This window comes from Triticum urartu, chromosome 7, assembly GCF_003073215.2.
Source record: "Triticum urartu cultivar G1812 chromosome 7, Tu2.1, whole genome shotgun sequence".
In the NCBI taxonomy this organism is placed as follows: domain Eukaryota; kingdom Viridiplantae; phylum Streptophyta; class Magnoliopsida; order Poales; family Poaceae; genus Triticum; species Triticum urartu.
The window spans coordinates 598,890,081-598,900,454 of NC_053028.1; the positions used below are offsets into that span (position 1 = coordinate 598,890,081).

General features: G+C 49.2%; 1 protein-coding gene across 1 annotated transcript; it reads left to right on the plus strand.

The window, feature by feature from the left end:
* Positions 1–7,962: 7,962 nt before the first annotated feature.
* On the plus strand, positions 7,963–10,065 carry LOC125524256 (F-box/kelch-repeat protein SKIP25-like). The gene has a single exon (XM_048689333.1). The coding sequence runs from the start codon at positions 8,474–8,476 to the stop codon at positions 9,725–9,727; it is 1,254 nt and encodes a 417-aa protein (XP_048545290.1). The 5' UTR covers positions 7,963–8,473; the 3' UTR covers positions 9,728–10,065.
* The last annotated feature ends 309 nt before the right edge of the window (positions 10,066–10,374 follow it).

A 10,374-nucleotide genomic window follows, 5' to 3' on the forward strand; every position in this document is an offset into this window, starting at 1 on the left:
AACTTCTCGTGGATCTTCCATTCGAATAGATGCCTTGTCGAATTCCAGGTCTGCGAACAACATCTTGGGTGACGGCATCTAGTCGACGTCATTGGAGTGACATGATGTCGGTATGGTGGTCGCGGTGTCCACAGTTGCTCTATTTTCTAGGCGTGAAACCAAAGGTTCAAAAAAATTTAGGGTGGGGTGGGGTGGGGTAGGGGTATGTTGTTTTTGTCCTGTTGGAATTTAGAATACATGGCATCCCAAGTCACGGGCATTTCTTATTCTTGCACCTAGCATCGTCACAGGGCATGTGGAGGTGTGTCTCTGGTAGATCGCACGGAATTCGGTCGATGCTAGTCTTCGATGGATATGTTGGATCCAATCTTTGTTCGTTTTCATTTTTGTGTTTCCAGGTTGGATTCTTCTGATCTACGCTTCTCTTCATAGGTGAGGAGTGTTGTTTTGGTGCACTGTTTCTGTGGGATATTGGCATGATGACTTTCTGACTTTTTACTACAATACATTTCTCTTCATAGGTGACGGGTGTTGTTTTGGTGCATTGGTCCCGTGGAATATTAGCATGACGACTTTCTGACTTTTTACTACAATAAAGTTTGACGAGCAGGTGAGTGAGGGGTGATGACGGTGGCGCACCTTCGGCTCGCCCTAGTGTTTGTAGTGATCGATAGAACTTCTATGTTTTCTGTACTGCCATTACAGATGATAAATAGACAAGAACGCTGGAAGGCCTGAAATAAGTCATGGAAAATGCAAGCACTAGTGTCAGGTCAAGGACTTGAACTCTAGTGGGTTGGGGATAACGGTGTCCTCCTAACCATCCAACCACAAATTGGTTCGCACGAAAAAATTCTGACAAAAAACTTACTATATATATTTTGGACTACCAGTGTAGCATACGTATTTTTTAACTTAGTTTATGTACAGCATCTGATTTGGTGACATGGTAGGTGGTTGAAAAAGCTTTCTGTTGGCATGTTGTGCACAGCTGCCTAAGATCTGGATGGATCCATCTTCGGTTTTTCCGCTCCTATTTTATTCTTTTGTACATAAAAAAAGAGCAGTCTTTGTTGCCTGTAGCATCTGTATATATTACTCCAAGAAAAATGATACTCTATGTATGTTGAAAATTGATGTTCCGAGGTGGGATCTGGCCATCTAGAAGTAAATAAATATCTGCAAAAAAGAAGAGGGAAATGTTGAAGAAAAAAAGGAAAGGAAAGGAGGTCTTTGGTTGCATCGATCACCCCAACACGAGAATCATAATCGAGAGAGTGAGCTACGATTCTTTCTCCCTGAAATACTCCGGTCCTCCAACTCAGATTGTTGAAAGATTGATTCTCAAAAAAGAAAAAGATTGTTGAAAGATTTTAGCGAGTAAAATGACCTATTCTACTTCCTTTTTTCCATGATCTACATGTAGTACTACTAGACGTGTAGTGACAGGACTTATTCTAAGTCTACGGTTTTAGTCCACACGAACGACAAGCGTATTAGTTACATATATGTATCATGCGGCTGCTGTTGCTGACCAACAAGAACATGCGGCTAGTAAAATTTAAGCCAACCGGACTAGCAGTGAATCGTAAGACGGAGACCAAGTGACCAACTGTATCATGCCAGCTAGGTATTCCAGGGATCCATTTCGCCCAGATACAGTGCACATTTCTTATTTTACAAGATGAAGATGTTGAAGCGGAGGCGGTCGATCCCATGGCCATGTGCCAATGAATCAGAGCTAAAAGGCGATCTGTGGACTATGCCAAAAGTATTAATTAAGCCTCCCTGGAGCTTACCAGAACGAGTAGTAGCTGTTGTACCAGTCGTTTGGGCGTGCGTGAAGGCCATACAAAAGCCACCTTTTGGACAGCAACCGATCGCGCGCGCGCGTGGCCACTTGCCAAGCATGTCCCCGGCTCGTTTGTGTTGGCAGCCACATCTCAGAAAGGAATACGCGATGTGTGTGTGGTGCGTGCGCCCAGGCCAGCCTCCAACCAACCAAGACAGACAGATCGATGCGGATACAGATGCAGCACGAGTATTATTGAGAGGTTATCGGGAGAGATCTCCGTCGATCGCCCACCGCATAAATCGCAAAAGCGAAATTCATGTGGTACAAGTACGGAGATTGAGTGAGAGTGTATCCATCCATGGATCATCGATCAGATCCCTCCCAGCTGATGCTAGTAGTACTCAGAAGGCAGGCGTGATGTGCCAATCAAAGAGGCGGAATTCTTCTCCGAAAATTCAAAGAAGTGCACGTCCTCGCCTGCCCATGGTATCCTACACCGTACATTCCACCAAGATCTGACACGCCAAATGCTCGTGGGACATAGTATGCTGTTGTAATGCATTTATTGGCCCACCAAGCGTTGTAACGTCGTCAGGTTGCTAGAGGGCTTCACGTACAGCTCCGTCATGTGGCCGCGGCCAAGTCATAGCCTCAGGAGAGTGTAGCTATGTACTTCCACGGTATGGGAACATTTTTTCTACAAGAATATTCATGTATGATAAAATAAAGTCCTTATATGCATGTTTGTAATATTAGTCGTGTATTGGAAAAATCATCAAATGTTTTTTTCAAACGAGGTCCTGTAGAGCTCAATTTGTTAAAAAAATAGAAGAGAGTTGCGTGATTAATTAACGAAACCCGGGTGAAAACCGTTACAACAAGTCAACAACATGGCACCATCAACACACGTCGACCCTGAGGCCACACAGCAGGTGAACCGCTGACTTCATCACTCTAGCAACTCGTAGCCGACACCCTAAAACGAAAACTAAAGCCGCCGCTCCAACATTTAAGCCGACGCAAGGCCGCGCACTAGGCGAGCCACCTGCTCTGCCGCCCGAGAAACCGGAGCCGACAACCCACAACCATCTCTGGAGTCCCCGCTCCGACGTACACACGGAAGCCCCACACTCCGACCCCGAGGCCCCACACCAGGCAAGCCACCAGCTTCATCACCCGAGCAACCGCAGTTGACACTCGAGGCTGCTCTGCTTGCACACGCCAATCCTACCTAGAGGACTAGAGCCGCCTCACCAGACCCACGCACCCAGCCGCGCCACTCGGCCAGCAGAGCAACATGAGAGCGCCCAGCCCCTTGCACGTATGCGCCTTCCAACACACACACTCCCACGCCGCACCGTCCACCATTTGATCCCCAACCACGCCGCCCTTCGGAGCTCGTAGCTCAACCAAGGAACCGTTGCGGACGCTGCACGCAGTAGCTCATCTCGCATTGCTCCCGCTTAGGTGAAGCCACGCCGGATCCGACCTAGGATGACCAGATCCGGCCGCCATGCATCTCTGCCGTCCCTCAGCAGCGGGATGTTCATCGTGTACTTGAAAATATATTCATCATATATTTTAAAAATATTCCTTCTGTATTATTATTGTTTCATTTGTTTCCCAAAATAACATCGTGTTTTAGAAAGTATTAGTTGCACTACAAACTTAATCATTGAGCAATTAAAAATATTATATTGATAAAAAAAACATGTAAATATAAAAGTGTTTTCATGTTTAAAAAAATGAACATTTCATTAAAAATGACGAATCTTTTTTAATCTTGATGTGATATTCTAAAAATACCATTAACTTTTTGTAGTGTTCCCATATTTTAAAAAAACGATAATCATGATGGAAAAATAAAAGTCTTCTCATATTTTTAAAAACTTGGTACATTTTTTAAAACGTGATGATTTTTTGTAACCATGGTGCTCTTTTCTGAAAACATGATAAACATTGTTCCAGAAAAGTGTTACAACCATTTTATGGTGTTCCCGTATTTTAAAAACGCACTAATCATGATGTTAAAATAGACTTGTTACCACATTTAAAAATAGAATTTGTTTTCTAAACAAGTTAGAATATTTCTTGTAATGTGATGAACATTTTTCTCATAGATCGTAAATTGCTTTAGAAAATATCCATTGAAAAAAAAATGCATGAACCTTTTTGAATTCATGATGACCATTTTTTAATACACGATGAAACTTCCGTTCAAGTACACGATGGACATTCTTTTTAAAAGTTCATGATGACTTTATAAAATACGCTGCGATCATTTTCTTAAAACATGACGAACAATTATCCAAAATCCGTGAACATTTTTGAAACATGAGGACCAAAATTTGACCTGACACTGCACCTCGGTTCCTACTCACTAGCTAGCATTTTGGCTGACTGCCAGGAGCTCTTTCGTGGTTTTGTTGAATAAAGCTCTCGAAGTTCAACAAAAAAAATCACCACGAAAAGGGCATCCGTATGATGGGTTCCTTCAAGCCCATTTTTATTTCCAAAATTGTACTTTCACATTTTTTTTGGAGATTCACATCTCAAAAATCTGAAAAAGTACACGATACATATAGATGTATACCATCAAAATGAGATTTTTTTTTACAGTTTTGTATGTGGCGTACACAAAAACACAAACACATCCATGACAATGAGTTTTTTATTTACTTTCCAGTCTAGAATTTTGCATCGCCGTGGTGTCGTCATTTCTTCAGACAGCGCCGTCATCGTTTGATAGTGTTGGACGTTGCATATCTTTCTCTGCTCTCCACTGTTGCATTCAATACACTTACCAACACGTCTTTGTCTCATGCGTACAAGTAGCGGGGGCAGGCGAGCTCGTGTGCTCTACCGCCGCTCTCAATGGTTCTCCTCCTTCTTTAATTTTCTACGCAGCAAGCGGTGGAACCGTGGAAGGGAGAAGGCAGGAGAGACGAGGGGCGGTAGAGGACGAGGATGTTGACGAAGGACGCCTTTTCGCAATGACGAGTCCTTGTGTTTTGTCCATGCACCATGTGCACGGCTTTCAAGATCCATGATCCACGTCTATGGGCCAGTCTTTTTTTGGGCAATTCTTTCAGAACTGACCCTCTCCCAGCTTCTTCCAGAATTGTCACTTCATATTTTTTTATAATTCTTAGCTGATTAGACCTTAACTAGCTAGGAATTGTAAAAAAAAATGGAGTGACAATTCTGAAAGAAGCTAGGGAGGGAATCAATTCTGAAATAATTGCCCAAAAAAATTGGCCCTATATATCAGCCACACCAGCCGGCCAGCCAGCCAAGATCGACCGGTGTAGTTTGTTCCATGTTGTGCTCCCCCGTTGCTGGCTCCCTCGTGTGCTCTCATGGCTATAGGGGTGTGTGTGCGTGTTAGGCTAGGTATATGCACCGAGGTGCGTGGCCGTGCTGAGTACCGTCTTGCCCGCCTGCCAGACCATAAATATCACCACTGCAGACTGCAGATGCACAAACAGGCCCTCAACCTTGAGCCGTCGCCCACAGATCGCATCTCGTCGACAAATGGTCCGAAGAAGACGTCTTGGCCTTCACCTTCTTCGACCAGTATCGGAAAGCATGATTACTATAGTTTCTAGAAGTGGCGAGGCAAGGAAGAACGAGGAGATAGAGGCGGCGGTTGTTGTCTTGTCCTGTTATCTACTCTCTTCGTTTTAAAATAGATGACTTAATTTTATACTAACTTAAATTAGTACAAAGTTGAGTCATTTATTTCAGAATGGAGGGAGTATATGTTTTTTCATCTCTATAAAAGCTCCTTTTACTCAATTCAGGCCGCCCGCTAATTGAGCTAGTTGTACAACTTATTTTAAAGAAACATAGCTAGTATTACTAGGTGTAGCATGTTTAAGTAGTGCCTCAACCATGATCGACAACCACCACCACATTGTGATGGTAAACTAGTGTAGTTCATAAAAGGGCACTAGTAAACCAAACAGATCTGGTCTCACAGGACAATCACAAACAAACAAACAGAAAGTAGGAGTTGTTAGTGTTCGTACCATTCATCATAGTAAATAAACAGGTTCTCGCCGGCAAAGAATTGAAATAGGACATTGCACAAAATAGCTAGCCCTGAAAAGGGCTCTTCTCCATAAAAGGGGTTCTGGATTGACGCAGCTCACCAGCTAACCTGCGAAAATGCTGCTAGCAAACAGACAAGGCAACTATGCGAGTGGATGACGTCTTAGCTTTACACATTGAAGGTTCGTTGGTTAAGCAAACTTTTGCAAAATTCAGTGGCTTAGAGGCAACTACAACGCGGTTCACCAAAACGCCCCCCAAATGTCTAGATCTTGACATTTTGACACAAAAACACAACCACCACCGTGCATCAAATGTCCGCGGCATGGCTTGGACGTCCGAAATCCACATACCAATAGTAAAGTTGAGAGAGGTTCGTGGCGTCCAAACATCCGCCACATAGACCGCTGCAACATGTTCATGTAATTATGAGATTCTCACATGCCAAAAAAAGAGTGTCAAATCCAAAGGTTTTCTGCTATAATTGCTTCAAGAATGATGGCGTGTGTTTTAAAATGGCCCTAGTATTGTCTTTGTTGATCATTGAATAGTTCTTCTATTTTCAGTACATGCAATCCAGTGATCCAATCACACCTGAAAATCTTCTTGATTCTCCAAATTCCTTGAGCATTGTTGTGTCTGCGGCATCTGGTTCTCTCAAGTACTTCAGCCCAAACACCTTGGCCATTGTAGTTGCAAATCTGACCAGGGAATCGAGGCATGTGCTCCCAAACATCCCACGAATCTACGACTGTGCCATAGTCCAGCTTTTTCTTTTGAATTGTGTATACTTCAAAAATGAATCACTCTTTTCAGTATGAATGGCTCACTCTCCCATTCTTTTCAGCTAGGGCAGCAGCTAGGCCCGTATCTTTTCATGCCGAGCACCGATCGATATCCTTCGCAAGGGCAAGCATGCATCCTCATGCCAGCCGTGCAATTCTATTAACTAGAGAACCCAATGCGTCCAAGGACATTGTTCTTCAACTTTAAGTAATCATCATAGGCCCTGACAACTTGGCAGGTGCGTCCGAACAAATGTTGCCACATCCGAAATTACGTCGAAAATATGGCTCGATAGCGCATCAAGGGTAAAGTAGTCGTCGCACAACATCATAGGTGCATGTGCTCTGTTTCGATTCGACACTCGATACCCCTTTATTGCATGTAGTTGAGAACATGCTCCGCTGCATTCTTCGTTTCTCTCAAAATCACCCTCATCCTCGTTGTTTCATCCTCATTTGACGAAGACGAAGACGAATCCATGAACTCGGCATAGAAGCGCTCCTCGTATGAATCCACTGTGTTTTCTTCAAAGTAAACAACATGAACGTATTTTTTTTCTCCTATGGCATTTGTTGAACAATTGTTCAGCGTAGTGTCGCCCGTTGATGGCGTCGGCAGTGGCAGAGGGTACTGGGTCGGTGGCTGGATCTGGATACATAGGTGTAGGCCAAGGCGGGCAGGTGCCTGGGTCAAGCGGCGAAGGGTCAACAAAGCATGGGCGGCGTCTGGGGTGGTACGACAATGACGTCGGTCTTTGGGAGCATGGATACAAGCACATGGAGGGATGTATCCAAAAAAACGAGGGCTTCAGGTGAGCCGGGGGTGTCGAAGTCCGACGTGGCGGAATCCCCCAAATGGATTTGATGAGCCACGTTGGATGGTTAAATGTGTCTGAACCGTCCGATCCAAACATTTACGGGAGGTATGATGATCCACGTTGGAAATGCCATTAACCAACAACAGTAGCACATGTACCTAGGACTTTTTTTTTAATAATTTGGATTGCTTATCAAGCATACACGGTTCCGTCCTCCAAAAATGATACTCCCTCCGGTCTTTTTTACTCAGCATATATTGTCTGAAGTCGAACTCTACAAAGTTTGACCATATTTATATGAAAAGATATCAACATCTACCATGATAAAGTTATACAACATGAAACTTTAAATCATGACGTATCTACTAGTATTAATTTCACATTATGAATGTTAGTATTTTTTTTATAAAGTTGGTCAAACTTTACTAGGCTTGACTTTAGACAAATCTAATATGCGAAATAAAAAGGAGCGGAGGAAGTATAAACTTCGTTTACCGTTTCAAAGAGATCTCTATTTACATGATCCCGACGCAGCACGACTACTCGCTGCATAAAAAAAACTGATACTACATGGAGCACGGGCCGTGTACGTACGTCAGCCAGCCAGCCACCGCGTGGACCGTAGGGACGCAGGCGCGAAAAGGCCGGCCTTGTCCTGCAGCCACAGGAACTCGCGGTCGGCGAGCCAGACAACGCACCGCCGACCCGACACCAGGCCGCGCCGGCGCCCGCCTGCTGTTTGCTGGCCGCCAGTCTCCCACGCCACGGAGCCACGCAACCGCACTGCTGCATATACCACCGCACAGCAGCAGCAGCATCATCGTCCTCCACCCCCATTTGGGATAGCCGGACGTGTCCCTCGTCCTCCTCCTCTGCCGCTGCCCCGCGCCTTTCCGGATTAATTGCCGCCCGCAACGCCCAGCGCATGCACACGCACGCACTCGGCATAGTTTAGTGTAGGGTCGCCGTGCTCGCCCAAGCAAGCAAGGCCGCTACTAGTAGCGCCTCCCGCCTCCGCGGCCATGGCTGCACCCGCGCTGGCCAAGCGCCCCTGCAGCAGCCCCTCCGCCTCCGCTTCTTGTCGCGAGGCCAAGCGGCTCCGCCCGGCGCCGGCGCCGGCGCCCATGGAGAGGCACGACGCCGCTGCTGCCGCTGCTGAGGTGTCGACGACGACGTCGCAGCAGCAGTCGCAGCCGCTGCTCCCGGGCCTGCCGGACCACCTCGCGCAGCTCTGCCTCTCGACGCTGCCGCCGTGCCTCATGCACGCCGTCTGCCGCCCGTGGCGCCGGCTGCTGTACGCGCCGTCGTTCCCGCCGTTCTTGTCCCTCTACGCGCTTCTTGAGGACGCCGGCGACGGCGGGGCCTCCTTCGCGGCCTACGACCCGATCGCCGCGCGCTGGGACGGGCTGCCGGCGCCGCCGATGCCATCGCCGCCCCCGACGCTCTGCCACCCGTCGTTCCTCTCCCGCCGGCTGCCGCTCCAGTCGGTGGCCGCCGCGGGGAAGCTCGTCCTCGTCGCGGGGTCCACGCAGTCGCTCCACCCGGCGCTGTGCCGGCCGCTGGTGTTCGACCCGGCCGCCGCGCTGGCCCCGCGGTGGCAGGTCGGCCCGAAAGTCCCGCTCGCCCCGCGCAGGTGGTGCGCGGCGGGCGCGGCGCGGGGGCGCGTGTTCGTCGCGGGCGGCGTGGGCGCCGGCTACGACCTCGCCGTCGCGCGCTCCGGGGCGACGTGGGACCCCGCCACGCCGTCCGCGCCGTGGGAGCCGCTGCCGCCGCTGCGGGACGGGCGGTTCAGCCGTGACGCGGCGGAGGCCGTGTGCTCGGGCGGGAAGGTCTGCATGGTCAATCTCCGCGGCAGCGGCGCCAAGGAGGGGGCCGTGTTCGACCTGGTGGCCGGGCGGTGGGAGGACATGCCGCCCGGCATGCTGGCCGGGTGGAAGGGCCCCGCCGCGGCGTCCCCGGACAGCGGCGACATGATCTTCGTCGTGGACGAGGAGCGCGGCGCGCTCAACGCCTACGACTGGGGGTCCGACCGGTGGACGACGGTCGCGGAGGCGGGGCGGCTCAAGGGCGCGGCCGAGATGGCCGCGGGCGGCGGCAGGGTGTGCGTCGTGTCCCACGGCGGCGCGAAGGTGGTGGTCGTGGACGTGACGCCCAAGGCGGGGAGGAGCAGGGGCTCCACGACGCCGGCGCCGCCGCGCATGTGGGAGGTGGAGGCGCCGGCCGGGCGTCGGGTGGTGTCGCTGCACGTGCTGCCCAGGATGACGCGCCCCGAGTAGGCCTCCTCCCACCCTCCCTTCCCGCCACTGTACAAAGTACAAACAAACTACAAAAACAAAAGGCTCTCCCTTTGGCTCGCCTTCTCTTCTTCCTGCGGCGACTCCGCATCGGCACGGTACTCCTATGTCGTAGTAGTAGTACATGTTCATTTTAGGAGCGCCTGCGAGAATCGATTTTGGTTCATGTGTTCTTCTGCCCAACGGCTACCAGCTGGATTTCGAGATTTTGATTTTCGAGGGGTAGACGCTAGATTTCCAGTTTTTGATTCCTGATTTCTTCTGTGCTGCTCCTCTGATCCTCTCTGTCCAGATTGCAAGGGAAAGCAGGATTCGAGATATTTTTTGGTTCCTTTTCTTTCAGAGATACTACTACTCCAGCACACACGCTTGGGAAGGGAACTGAATGAGATAGGCTGCTAATTTTCCCTTAAGCCCAATCCCTTTTTGTTCTCGACGAGCAGGATAGATCCGTTAAACCCAATGCCGGCACCCTGCGTCGCTTTGAGCCGGCGCTTTCTGGACGCCGGTGGCGCGCGGTCGCCGGAGAAGTCCCGCCACGCAAACCTGGTACTACTAGATATTTTCTCCGCCCGGCCATGGCCGCACAGCGGGATCGCCGCCGCTCCACGGCTTTCCGCCTTGATTCC

Coding starts and splice junctions, on each gene's coding strand:
- LOC125524256 (XM_048689333.1), top strand. CDS start 8,474: ATGGCTGCACCCGCGCTGGCCAAGCGCCCCTGCAGCAGCCCCTCCGCC.